The sequence below is a fragment of the Komagataella phaffii genome, chromosome 1 (genome assembly GCF_000027005.1).
Source record: "Komagataella phaffii GS115 chromosome 1, complete sequence".
Classification (NCBI taxonomy): Eukaryota; Fungi; Ascomycota; class Pichiomycetes; order Pichiales; family Pichiaceae; genus Komagataella; species Komagataella phaffii.
The window spans coordinates 2,260,749-2,273,767 of NC_012963.1; the positions used below are offsets into that span (position 1 = coordinate 2,260,749).

General features: G+C 40.1%; 8 protein-coding genes across 8 annotated transcripts; 4 read left to right on the forward strand and 4 right to left on the reverse strand.

Moving 5' to 3' along the window:
* Positions 1–256: 256 nt before the first annotated feature.
* PAS_chr1-4_0464 (Hypothetical protein) lies at positions 257–1,540 on the forward strand (the record flags this gene model as incomplete). Its single annotated transcript, XM_002490552.1, has 1 exon — positions 257–1,540. The coding sequence occupies one exon, from the start codon at positions 257–259 to the stop codon at positions 1,538–1,540; it is 1,284 nt and encodes a 427-aa protein (XP_002490597.1).
* Positions 1,541–1,820: 280 nt separating this feature from the next.
* Positions 1,821–2,751, forward strand: PAS_chr1-4_0465 (Gamma subunit of the F1 sector of mitochondrial F1F0 ATP synthase; the record flags this gene model as incomplete). Its single annotated transcript, XM_002490553.1, has 2 exons — positions 1,821–1,873; positions 1,935–2,751. The coding sequence occupies 2 exons, from the start codon at positions 1,821–1,823 to the stop codon at positions 2,749–2,751; spliced, it is 870 nt and encodes a 289-aa protein (XP_002490598.1).
* Positions 2,752–4,756: 2,005 nt separating this feature from the next.
* On the reverse strand, positions 4,757–5,926 carry PAS_chr1-4_0466 (uncharacterized protein; the record flags this gene model as incomplete). Its single annotated transcript, XM_002490554.1, has 1 exon — positions 4,757–5,926. One exon carries the CDS (start codon positions 5,924–5,926, stop codon positions 4,757–4,759), a length of 1,170 nt encoding a protein of 389 aa, XP_002490599.1.
* A 159-nt stretch (positions 5,927–6,085) lies between these two features.
* PAS_chr1-4_0467 (Cop9 signalosome complex subunit 11) lies at positions 6,086–7,646 on the forward strand (the record flags this gene model as incomplete). The annotated part of the gene is made up of 2 exons (XM_002490555.1): positions 6,086–6,143; positions 6,304–7,646. The coding sequence occupies 2 exons, from the start codon at positions 6,086–6,088 to the stop codon at positions 7,644–7,646; spliced, it is 1,401 nt and encodes a 466-aa protein (XP_002490600.1).
* A 43-nt stretch (positions 7,647–7,689) lies between these two features.
* Positions 7,690–9,195, reverse strand: PAS_chr1-4_0468 (Putative mitochondrial metallopeptidase; the record flags this gene model as incomplete). Its single annotated transcript, XM_002490556.1, has 1 exon — positions 7,690–9,195. The coding sequence occupies one exon, from the start codon at positions 9,193–9,195 to the stop codon at positions 7,690–7,692; it is 1,506 nt and encodes a 501-aa protein (XP_002490601.1).
* A 181-nt stretch (positions 9,196–9,376) lies between these two features.
* On the forward strand, positions 9,377–9,721 carry PAS_chr1-4_0469 (mitochondrial 37S ribosomal protein RSM27; the record flags this gene model as incomplete). The annotated part of the gene is made up of 1 exon (XM_002490557.1): positions 9,377–9,721. One exon carries the CDS (start codon positions 9,377–9,379, stop codon positions 9,719–9,721), a length of 345 nt encoding a protein of 114 aa, XP_002490602.1.
* A 54-nt stretch (positions 9,722–9,775) lies between these two features.
* Positions 9,776–11,644, reverse strand: PAS_chr1-4_0470 (Membrane protein involved in the synthesis of N-acetylglucosaminyl phosphatidylinositol (GlcNAc-PI); the record flags this gene model as incomplete). The annotated part of the gene is made up of 1 exon (XM_002490558.1): positions 9,776–11,644. One exon carries the CDS (start codon positions 11,642–11,644, stop codon positions 9,776–9,778), a length of 1,869 nt encoding a protein of 622 aa, XP_002490603.1.
* A 278-nt stretch (positions 11,645–11,922) lies between these two features.
* Positions 11,923–12,714, reverse strand: PAS_chr1-4_0471 (40S ribosomal protein S0; the record flags this gene model as incomplete). Its single annotated transcript, XM_002490559.1, has 1 exon — positions 11,923–12,714. The coding sequence occupies one exon, from the start codon at positions 12,712–12,714 to the stop codon at positions 11,923–11,925; it is 792 nt and encodes a 263-aa protein (XP_002490604.1).
* Between the last annotated feature and the right edge of the window lie 305 nt (positions 12,715–13,019).

Consider the following 13,019-nt stretch of genomic DNA (forward strand, 5'->3'; position numbering starts at 1 on the left):
AGCCAAAATCACCTAAGGCAGGGTAACGTGAGACGCTTAACCGCATCCCGTACCACAAACGTTATGTGATGGATCCATATCTATTCACCACAATAGAGCCCTCCAAAGGTGGGTGTGGCACAGAAAGGAAAAATACTGTGCCTGGCTTCCCTTCGACTATGCTAGGCTGAGAAGTTGGCTTTGAGAAACCAACTGTAGTTTTTTTTTCTAGTACTGCTCTTTTCTTGGCTATCAAAAGCTTTTTCCTTTTAAGGAAATGATATTATTGAAGAATGATGAGTTTGCCATTTCCGTTAATAAGTTTGGTACTGCTAAGCCCACTAATGATAGGGGTGGTTATTCTCAAAGGATTTTAAGCGTTGTTGGTAGGAAAGGTAATTACAATCCGGAGAAGCAAGGCAATGAAACTCGTAAGAGGAAAGCTTTGAACAGAGTTCAATCGTTTAGTGGGCAGAGAGAGGGAACTTCAGTCTTACATGCTTGGAAAGAAAAGTTTAAAGAGAAACAGAAGATGCATTTAGAATCTCCCTTGCCACAAAGGAAGAAGAGACGGGTTGATTACAAGTTGGGTTTAGAATACTTAACCCAGAAATTCAATTGCACGTTTAGAAAAGAATCAACTCAAGATCAAGACGATTGGAATAATGATGACACAGAACATGATGAGAATGAAACTGATGAAGACTACATTATGCCATTGACTTTGTATACTTCAGAATTTTTGGACTCATCTTCGTTATTGGAGGATGATATTGAATTGAAGACTACTGCAGGCTGTCATTGGTTTATATCTGATTATTCAGCTATGGAAATAGACTCTGAGCTGAGTACTGGCAGAAATGATGAATTTTCAACAAACCAATTGGCATCCCAGTCTCAAACGATTACTTCAGTTGACTCATCAAAACCTGCAGACCTTCCGCATGAGGAAACACAAATGTCTCCGTTTCTGGAGGAGGAGAACTTTGCTCCTAAAGTAGATGAACCTAACATGAAGGGTTTGAATCAGACAGCCAGCTCAACGGGGAAGAATAGTATCATTGAATCATACTCTGTTCCTACCTTCAATCCTGCAAAAGAAGAACCACAAATATTACCGTTGACGATTAACGATCCAGAATTTTTTGACAGTCTAAAGATGACCAAGGATAAAGAAAATAAAAATGTCAGCACATTGTCCATTCGTTCTCCTTCAAATCATGCAAACGTTCATCCTCAAGGATCAATTAAGTTTCATGGTAGCGCCAGATTGATCATCTACAGCAAAAACGAACGTCCCAAAAGAAACATTCAAAGTCAGAATAACTCTACTATAATCTCAATGCCCAATTCTACAACTTCACCCAAATCAATACTTAAAAACTCAATCAACGAATATGCTCAGGCGGAGAATGTGAGAGCGCATCATTGTGATCAAGTTCATGTTGATGAATTCATCAAGCTTTTTGAGACTCATGAACAAAACAGGATTAACTCTGAACCATTCTTATCCCAAATACGTCAGAACCAAGTTCAGTCTTACTACTATAACATATCATAGAGTTCGTACCTCACCCCAGATTAGTTTAAATAGAGAATAGATTACCTAATCACTAATGTCTTGCGAACGCCGGGTAACGTAGAATCCCTAGTTCCTCGTCCACCAATAGAGTCGCTTCATTTCTATCCCTCACATATCCCTTCCAGTATTCGAAAACTCTCCCAAGTAGTAGTGTGTGAACCAATAAAGGCCTCCTCTCATTGAACGAATTAAACTGAACAACGAAATCAGACAAAACCCCTTGGTTCACAACTTGCCTGTTTCTTAACCTCACAACAAAATGTTTCGTTTAAGTGTTGCCAACATTGCCCGCTCTGCCGGTGCTTCCACAAGGTAAGTACAGAACGTTTTTCAAAGCCAATTTTCAGCCCGACGTTACTAACATTGTTTGTAGAAACTATGCTACTTTACGTGAAATTGAAATGCGTTTAAAGTCCATTAAGAACATTGAGAAGATCACCAACACCATGAAGATTGTGGCTTCTACCAGATTGAACAAGGCTCAGAGAGCCATGGCCACTTCCAGAGTTTACCATGAGGGAGACCAAGAAGTTTTCACCACTGCTGAGACCAAGGCTCCAGAAGATGCTGAAAAAACATTGTTGGTTGTCGTCTCCTCCGACAAGGGTCTATGTGGTTCTATCCACTCCCAAATTGCCAAGTCTGCTAGATTGAGACTGAAGGATCTTCCAAATGCCGATGTCGTAACTATTGGTGACAAAACAAAGGTCCAATTGCTTAGAACACACCCAAATAACGTCAAGCTCTCTTTCAACGGTATTGGTAAGGAAGCCCCTACTTTCTACGAGGCAGCTTTGATTGCTGACGAGATCAAGAAGTTGGGTGACTACCAGAAGATTGAGGTCTTGTATAACAAATTCGTTTCCGGTGTTTCTTTCCTTCCATCTGAATTTTCCGTCTTCTCCACTGACGCCATTAAGGCTTCCGAGAAGCTGTCTACTTTTGAAGTTGACGAAGACGCTGAAATTCCAGCAACTCTTTCCGAGTACGGATTAGCCAACTCCATTCTATCTGCCCTTGCTGACGGTTATGCTTCCGAAATTTCTGCCAGAAGAAATGCGATGGACAATGCTTCCAAGAATGCTGGTGACATGATCAACAAGTACTCCATTCTGTACAACAGAACCAGACAAGCCGTCATCACCAACGAGTTGGTCGACATTATTACCGGTGCTTCTTCATTGGATTAGATGTATGTTTTTCTGCAAGCTAAGATCATATACTTTATGAAAAATTATGAAACACTATTTAGAAATATAACTAAATCATTTGTACCATCCTGGAGAGAGAAGTAGAAGATTTGAACGTTCTGTCTGGTCTGGTTTGTAAAGGTGAATTCAGGTTAAGACGAGCAAAAAAAATGCCTCCAATCAGATTCGAACTGATGATCTCCTCATTACTAGTGAGGTGCCTTACCAACTTGGCCATAGAGGCAGGCTCGAAGTGAAAAAATACAACGCCATTCCTGAGCTTTAAGACATGCCCAAGTGAGTTACCATAGCCCCAGATTCGAGCTTAGGCGACCAATACTCTCGTCAGGCAACTTGATAATATGTGCTAGTCAAGAGCACAATTCAATGTCGTCTTGAAATGCAACGTAGGCTTTGTCTTTGATTTTTGATCAAACTTTCCTTCGGTAGGCTTGATGATTCAGGTAGATAAAAAAGAAGTTCCGAAACCGGGAATCGAACCCGGATCTGCACGGTGAGAACGAACTGTGATAGCCATTACACTATTTCGGATCAAACTGAAGGGACAACATTTATTATCTATATGTTCCAAAAAAAAGTGAATATTTTGACCTATTTAAATCTAGTATTAGCAGTAAACGTATCTTAAACAATCAGGTAACAGATTGTCTTTTTTGTTAATTTTGTGCTTAACCTTTTTGGGATAAACCGAGCTGTTGCTATTGTTTCTTAGTTATTAGGGGGACTAAAAGTCCGGCTCCAATTGTTGAGGAAAACATGGACAACTAGTTTCTTTTACAGGTAAGCTGTGGGCACCAAAATTGCTTACCAAAACACATTATAAAAATATCTCTCTACTTTTACAGCCCTTTTTGATTTTGAGTACAAAGTTTGAAAAGAAAGAGTTTGAAACACTGGATGGTATAAAAGCTAACTTAAAGAAAAACATCAGCAAAACAGTAATAAATTCCGAAATAGTGTAATGGCTATCACAGTTCGTTCTCACCGTGCAGATCCGGGTTCGATTCCCGGTTTCGGAACTTTNTATTTTTTTAGTAACTTGGGTNGAACTAGATGACGATGCTACANNNCCCAAATTTACNAGATTGAGTGAATGAACTATCCGAAATAGTGTAATGGCTATCACAGTTCGTTCTCACCGTGCAGATCCGGGTTCGATTCCCGGTTTCGGAATTTTTTATTTTTGATATTTGCCATCAATAATGACAGTTGAAGTTCAATAGGGGGTCACAATTCGAAGTGTATCAAATAAATGATTTACATTTCAGGGGAACATTTGACTATTTTACTAAGAACTTGTCCCTTATTTATAGACCTAAATGTGTCATGTAGCGCAACGTTGTGATTGGGCTCAAAGAAGGGGTAAACTGCAAGGTAAGCGGTCTTTGCGAAAAGCCTCTACTATTATTGAATTGGCCGTAATACGAAAGGTGTATCCCAAGTCAGCAGACCCACCCTGCATTGTCAAGTTACTTTTGGTGGAGGGAGTAAGAGCGTCAAGGAGTGAGCATATTGAAGTTGGGCAGGATTTTGAGGTTCTAGCCCTTACAATACATTACTGTTAAACACTATGATTTGCGACACCAATTGTTTGATATTTGATCCTATACCAGCTAGTGAATGGAACACGAAAATCGGATAATCATGTCTTAAAAAACACAATTTAGAGCTCCGTGCTTAGCAAGAGGTGTATGACTATGGATCTACGAATCTGATACGGTAGATAGTTGAGGAAATGATTACGAAACAAAAAGCTGTACATATTTGGTAATGAAAAATCTCACCTATTATCAGAGAGACGAAAAGTGTCACAATTTCCGAAATAGTGTAATGGCTATCACAGTTCGTTCTCACCGTGCAGATCCGGGTTCGATTCCCGGTTTCGGAACTTCACTTTTTGTCGTTTTTGACTGTTTCTTTATAATACACTTTAAATGTCATCTTGGCTGCTACAGCAAGAGCCACTTGACTAATTATATACAGATTATTTCGTCAATCTCATGTATGAATGCTGCAAGATTTCTTCCACAGCTTTATCAGGTTGAAAACGTAATTTTCTAGGGTTTATGGTGTCAACAGGAAGCAATACAGGCACAGTGGTAGCCTTTTTAGGAGGCTTCATGGAAATATTTTCGACCTCATTAACAGGACACACGTCGTAGTACGATCGCAGGATTATTATTCCACGTTTTATCAACTCAATATTTTTTGACCTCAAGTACAGCAAGGCGTAGGCCCTAGCCAAGTACGAATCTATCTTGACCTTCCTGTTATGTACAATTTCCTCCCATAGAGAATTAGCCGTTTCTAAAGCTTCTTTGTTGTTTTCTGATTTTCCCAGAGCCTTGAATAGTAGGGTATATGTGATTGCATCGGGCTCTATCTTTGGTAGAGTATCTATGAACAGTTCCTTTACTTCCCATACCAAGGGAAGTTTCTCGGACTTTAAAAGTGCATCAAGCAGAGCATTCAAGTGAATGACGTTAGCTAGTCTATCTTTGTGAGCTTTTTGCAACAATGCAACGAGTTGCCTTGATTGAGCCAAGTTCAAGTTAGACTCTGCTTTCGCACAACCTTGAAAAATTATCGTGTATGTTAAGCTGTTAGTTGCAACACCCCATTTCTTACGCAGTGCAATCAATTGAAATGTTAAGCTGATTTTATCTCGTTTCAACAAATAGTGCATAATCCTGTTCATTCCAACGATACCATTATCCTTGGCGAGTCTGACCAAATACAGAGCCCTCGGCAAGTCATCACGCTCTAGGAGCTTCAAAACATCTTTTTCAACCACGTATGAATCGTTCAATTGGTCGCCGGAAGTCCCCAGAAAGTTATACAATAATCTTCGATTAGGATTCTGATATAGGCTTTGAAGATCTTGTAAACTTAATTTTACCGTGGGATCTACCCGATCCAAGGAATCACTGTTGAGAATACTTTTAGCCAGTTTTAGTGCAGCGGCTGGAGCCAGTTGCTTCTTGTTCTTAGCCATAAGTTTAGCATCATCTTGTTTCTGTATCTTTTTCAGTTGGGTCTTGGACAGGGTCTTTTTGATTGTTCCATACTTGGTAGCCACATTCAGTTTGTTCTTAAAGTTCCCTTGTGTAGGTATAAGTATGTGGAACCTTCTCAAAAGCCCCAGACGTATCATTATTAGTGGGCTGACCTTAGGAAGAGATCTCTGATTCAGGCTTTTCAAAAAGGAAGAGAAAAGGATTTTTTAGGTTCGGTTTCGCGAAATGTCACCAAAATGATAGATAAAGTGGAGGCCATTTGATAGGCAAACTGCATCTCATCAAATACATCAATAATGGACTCATCAGACTATTTGATACGTTACATGAATAATCTGATTGAGCAATATGATCGTGAGTATTTTAAAATGACTCATTGGGTCTTTTAATTGCTTTAGGGTATCTTTTTTTTTTGACTTGATTCGTCTTTTTGCAAGTACAGGGTCGGTTTCAACACTTTCCATAGAAGCATTCTGGTTAGCTACTTGAAACAATTGATTATACTAACAAATAGATTCTTCACCTATAATGTTTCTGAGATTAAACCATATCAGATTGCTGTCTCCAGAGAAGTCGGGAGAGATACTCAAGTTTATTTTACTGATAGCTGGTAAACATGAGTTTTTACCTCCTTTCATCCTGGAGTTGCAACGATATGTGGGTCCTGAGGATGAGGAAAAGTTTAAACAAGTAATGAACAAAATTAACGGTAATTCTGATCTTTTGGTTCAGCTGGATAGAAAAATTGAGAGATACGAGACCAATGTCTCTGGTTTGAATAGTTTTTTAAACTTGAGAGAGCTTATCTTGAAGCGTGATTATTTAACGAGTATTATGGCGATCAACGCGGAATCATATCTTTTATCAGGGCTAATCTCATCTTATAACACCCGTTTATGGAAAGAATTCGTGGCACAGGACCTGGAGGCTTTCATACTCTTTTTCACTTATCAAGGGAAGATCAGCAAATATATCCCATTTGTCACCAAAAAGCTCACTGCTGCAAAGTATACCCTTTTGGAGGTCCCCAGTACTGATACAATAGATGAGGAAGACGATAGTGAAGACACCAGCTCAGGAAAGACGGAACAACTTTATATGAGCGATTCAAGACCGTTCAAAAAGTCTCAGCAAACGGAGACAATAGCATATTGGAGGTGTAGATGGCTATTATCGTTTATCTATTTTTCCAACCAGGATTATATTGACTGTTGCAAAAATTTTGTTGATATGCTGCAATCAGAACCACTTCAAGGAATATCAGCAATTGAAGTGTTTAACGACCATTGGCAAAATGACATTGTATCCAAGAATGACGTTTTACAGATGATCATTCTATCCATGCTTGTAGCGCAGCCCATTAATGAAATCTTTGATGTGATTTCCATGGATAAATTCCAATTAGTGTTCTCTAAGCAACCAGAGCTTCATAATTTCTTGGAGCATTTCACCAACGCTGCATTCCAATCATGCAATAAGATATGGTCTGAAGAGTGGTTACGCTATTTTCAGTTAGATCTTTTCATTTCCAAGAAAATTGATAGACTCAGCCTGTTGTTTCGATTTCGTCAGTATCTGATATATCTATCCATGGTTCAAAGAGCCTCAACGCTCCATCTTGCGACAAGGTTGGCTATAGACGAACCTCAACTGAAGCTGGAAATTTTACAACTGATTCATCTTCTTGGACTGAATTTCCAGTTTGATTATGAAACTTCAACAATCTCCTACGTTTGCATCGAAAACCAAAATCAGAATGAATTGTTGGAGGAACTAATAAAGACGACGAACGAAATTGATGACGACCTACGAGGAGTAGAAGTTGGTACCATGGTTTACAATTCTTTACCATTATGAGGCACTATTGACAAGTATTCTATACAGATTCTGTTTGCTATATTCATTTGATATCTCTCCAAACATTCACAACCTCTGACAAAGGGGTTGTTACACCATTGGCGGCTATGCTCTCGATATCCTCTATTTCTTTTGCGGCTTCGACAGTCAAAACTATATTGGAATCTTTTCCAACGGCAACATCGTCCTCAATTCTAATTCCGATACCTCTAAATGAACTGGGGTAATTATTTGATTCGGGCACATAAACACCTGGTTCGACAGTAACTACATTTCCAACCTGAAATTTTTTGTTACGAGCATAACCAGGAGTATCATGGACGTCGATTCCCAAGTTGTGTCCAATGTAATGAGGGTATAATTTCATTGTTTCCCATTGGGTCAAGCCGCTAAATCCACAATTACGAAGCTCTCTAGTCATGAGTTTTACGCTCTCATTATGCAAATCTTGTAAGGACATATTAGAGCTCTCTGTACAATATTCTATGCATTTCTTTTCCACATTCAACACTGCTTGGTATAACTCCTTTTGAGGACCCGTGAATCTCCCATTGACTGGCCATGTTCGAGATATATCGGCACAATATCCTCCCAAATTCCCCCCAGCATCAACTAAAACCAAGGAGTCTTCTTTGAACACATCATCATTTCTGGTGTAATGGATACAAAGAGCATGGTCTCCTCCTGCGACGACTGGGACGTAGGCTGATTTGTCGCAGCCACCTGCTATGAATTGATACTCCAAGAACGCACATAAATGTTTCTCCGTTGGGAACCGTTGGGCATAAGCTTGATTGTAGGCTCTTCCTGAAATTTTGCCTGCCAATCGCATAACATCAAGCTCCGCAGGTGACTTGACTGCTCTTAAAGAATTAGAAATGTATGAGAGAGACTTAACAGATACTCTATGCTCCTTCAAAAGAGATTCAAGCGTGCCAGAAAATTTGGAGTTTGATTTTTGAAAGAACTTGTTGTATAGAGAGGTTAACGTCAACTCGGAAGCGTCCTCAAAATCATAGAACACTGTGCTGTTCCTGTTCAATAGCTTCGAGACGTAAGATGCTACATTTTTGGTGGTGTCAGCCTCGTCAGCATTGAAAATTTCCTGGACTCCTTGTACGCCTGTACGATAACCTTCCCATTGTTCAGCAGTCTTATCCTTTGGAGGAACCAACATGTGAAATACAACATCTTCTAACTTATCAGTTGGTTTTTCAATGATAGCCACAGAATCAGGTTCATTCCATCCAGTGAAATAGTATAAATCAGTGTTCTGTTGAAATTGATAAAACACACTTCCCGACGCGTATCTTATAGATTGACCTGGAAGAATGGCAATACTCGCCCGAGTCATATTCTTGGCCAAACGAAGTCTTCTTTCATAATATTCTTGGGCTGAAATTCCAGTAGTCAGTTCACCTTCTCGAACCATATGTGGTCTATTTTCGAAAAGCGGCTGGCCGCTAGTAAACTCTGCTCCGTGGAAACGGCCAGATGAGAAGAACCTTCTACAGACAGCCCCATAGAGTCTACTATGACACGGGCTCATGTTGCTTGCTAGAAACAGTGAAGGAAGGGAAGAGGAGACTGGAGAGAGCCTACGGTGAGCACACTACCCTTGTTCTTCTAGGAATAGTGCGCGAATGTAGCTGAACATTGAAAAATCAAACCTCACCAAAAAAGACGGGACTATTTCTTTCCCTTAAACCAACAAGTCTAAGCCAACTCAAATGTCAGCTTTCACGAAGCCATCCCGAAGGAGGCTGTTAGAGTTGCAAAAACTCAGTTGTGAAATCTTTAATACAACATTCAATCCAACCAATCAAAGAACTGGAGCCAAGATACTCCGTCAACCTTTGAAGGGAACCACAATAGCCAACTATTACGGTGACCCCGACTTCCTCAAGTTTAAAGATGTCCAAAAGATTTATAAGTTCCAAGAGTTTGGTCTGATTAACGAAGAAGAAGAGTACCGCTTGATGGTTAATGCCTCCCGTAGAAGAAGAGGTAAAGGTGCACCTCCTAAGAAGAAGGAAGCATCCAATAGTGATGGTAAGAAAAAGAAGAAGCGATAAAGGAATAAGATAGAACTACTGGCAGCATGTACATATATGATGAATATATTGAATTCAGAAAAGTGTTTTGTAGTCAATTCCCTCAATGATCTCGCCTTGGAGCAATTTCCTTACCATCACCAGGGGGGATAATTGCCAATTCAGCTGGCTGGTATCTTTGTAATTCTGTGAGTTCATGAAGTTCACTCGATTAAATAAAATAATCGAATAGACGTAAGATTGTATTATTTCTGTAATCGTGAGTGGCCTGCTTTTCAATACCAGTAATTGTGAGCTTTTAGAAGTCAGCGTGATCCCACCAGGTAGCCTTCTATCATCTTTCAATTTTACAATGAATGCAATGAGAGGTAGATAATTTAGTAGGATCAGAAAAACCACTAGAATGGAGCCAATTGCTAAACAGGTTAACCTCATAATGGCAAAGGTAAGATAAAACGCAAACACCGTCGGAAGAAGGTAAATGAATATTGTGAACAAAATTATTCCCAGCAAAAGTTCGTCAAAGTCGTAGGGATTGGAATCTATTCTGTGACGTAAAATGTTATACTTCTTACCACAGAACAGCCGGAACAAGGATTTGATTATATTTGACTGCCAATGATATAGTCTCATGGATGTGTAATAGAATGATTGTATGTGGAATGTCACCAGCGTATGCAAGTCAAGTAGAATGGATATGAAAAATGAAACACCTCCACTAACAGAGGCAATTGCGACCATTTGTATCAAAAGTTTGAATAACTTAGGATTGAATAGGGTGTGTTTAACGGCATGTATCCACAAACTCAACACTAGACTGAACATTTCTCCAAAAAACTCACAAAGTTCATTATTGAGCTTGAAACCTGCTGGAGAGTGTTGTAACCAAATAATGACATTGTTAAGTTTGTCAATCAGGACCCTGGAAACCAGCCAATCCAGAACAAATTTAGAGGCTGCAGATTCGTTATTCCACAAATAAGTCGCAACCACGTACCCAAGAACCAGATCATTGAATATAAGCCATAAGGAGTTATAGAGCTTTATGTACTCAGCTGGAGAAAACTTTGTTCCTGTGATAAGTGAAATTTCTGAGTCTTTGGTGGCTTGTTTAGTTTTCTGATACTGTGAGGGTAAATGGTACAACTGATTAGATCTTTTTTCCCATTGATGAAAAAAATACGACATGGATGCTAGACTGTATTGTCCCCAGAACCGATAGTTGAGAGCCTTGATTACCATCAAACACCACGCTTGTACAAAATAAAAGATAATACGGGTAATCAACGCCAATAACTGAACGACTTTGGTGATCGACTTGCCTTGCAAAATACTAAGCAGTATCTTTATCAATTTAGATTTCAAAGATTCATTGAAAACCCAAGGACAAAGGTCAATATAATTAAGCTGATTCGCATATTTCTTAGTGAATTTTGATCGTAAGTAGTTGTTCAGGTTGATATATTTGAGTACCAGCATTAAAGAATCATCGCTGGATCCCCTTTTCAAAGTATGAAGCTCCATCTTTCTAGCTAAATCAGGAACCATTTCGACATCTTCAAGATCACGAAAGCTTCCACCACTAGATACCAACGCTTTGCTGCTAGTCCAGGAGATCTCAATAGAGATTGGGAGACTCGAATAGTACTCTAAGTTGGAGGAATCAGGTGGTTTAAACACAACAAGAGTGACATAAGTGGGACCAATTACAGTGGATTCTTCCGCATTATAGTGGAGTGTCAACAATGAATCTTTTTCAAAGTTCAAAGTTGCCACAATTGTCAGGGGTAAAGTATCATCCTTATACTTCAATTCGTGGATTGTGTCCTCATAGGGCAGAGTAGTGATGACTATAATCTTGTCACCGAGATTGGAACCCACGACATAACATTTCTTATTGAAGTAGTAAGGGGATAATAGATCGGATGGCCAGAACACCAGCATACCAAACGATCAATCCCTAGACAAAAGGACAGTGTAGTTGGATTGAGTAGATGGGGGCCAGGGTATGTGCCAGGTAGACTTAGATGAATGCTGGATGTTTGTTACGTAGAAGAGTATTCGCGTAAGTGAAATAATTCACAGTCCAAATGAAACATCGGTTCACCAAATGCCCCGATGAAAACCAATGTCTACAGGTCAAAACCAACTCAACTTGGACCACCTCATTTAAATGATCAGTACAATATACAAACTACCATTTATACTTACTAATTTGGAAATTAAAAGGCCTCGGCATTGGCAGCATCGTTCCAGTCGGCTGGAGGAGCAGAAGCGTTCCAGTCAGCCTCAGCAGGTTCTTGCCATTCTTGCTCAACCTCCTCTTCTTCAACCTCAAACTCAGCACCTTCAGCGGCTTCAGCCTCCTCCTCAGCGGTTTGCTCAATTTCTTCAGGGTCTCTGTAGAAGTACAGATCTGGCATAACGGACCAAGCCTCGGTTCTGTTTGGCAAAACACCTCTCAATCTCAGGACTTCTCTAGACAGCAAGTACCAGATCAAACCGATAGAGTGCTTACCTTTGTTGTTACATGGAATGGCAACGTCGACAAACTCAGAAGGAGAGTCCATGTCGGTCAAAGCGATAATAGGAATGTTGACGTAAGAAGACTCCTTGATGGCTTGAGAGTCGGTTCTTGGGTCGGTAACAATGATCAATCTTGGCTCCTTGAATTCTCTAGTGATGTAGTTGGTGAAAGAACCTGGAGTGAAACGTCCAGCGATGGCGGAACCGTTGGTGTGAGAAGCAAACTTCAGCACAGCTCTTTGTCCGAAAGTTCTGGAAGAGACAGCTACAACATCCTCTGGGTTAGGGATGGCAGCAATGATTCTGGCAGCCAAAACAATCTTCTCCCAGGTCTTACCGATGTTAATAACGTTAACACCATCTGGTCTGGTCTTGTAGACGTATGGTTCGTTGTGCACCTGGCAGTTCTTGGCACCCAAGTGAACATTGGCTGCTAATAACAGCTTAGCATCCTCGGCAGTAAGGTCAAATGAAGCTGGAAGAGACATCTTTTCAGGTAATTAATTCAACACTTCAGCAATACCGAAAAATTTCTGATGTAGTTTTTACTTTTTCAGTTGGAAGGATCGCTACAGTTGTGGGTGTTACCCTGCGATGTGAGGTGGTAATACAATAGTTCAGTCGTGTTGATACCAAAATATAGGTATGACGAGGCTCAACCCTGGGCATAGTCACGTGGAACAATCTACCATGGAGGTGTCATGTTGGTAGACTACCGGTTATAAAAGATAAAGAAGGATGCCAATTCGTTGAGCCATGAGCTCGATGTGTACGATGTTCCAACAAAATCAGC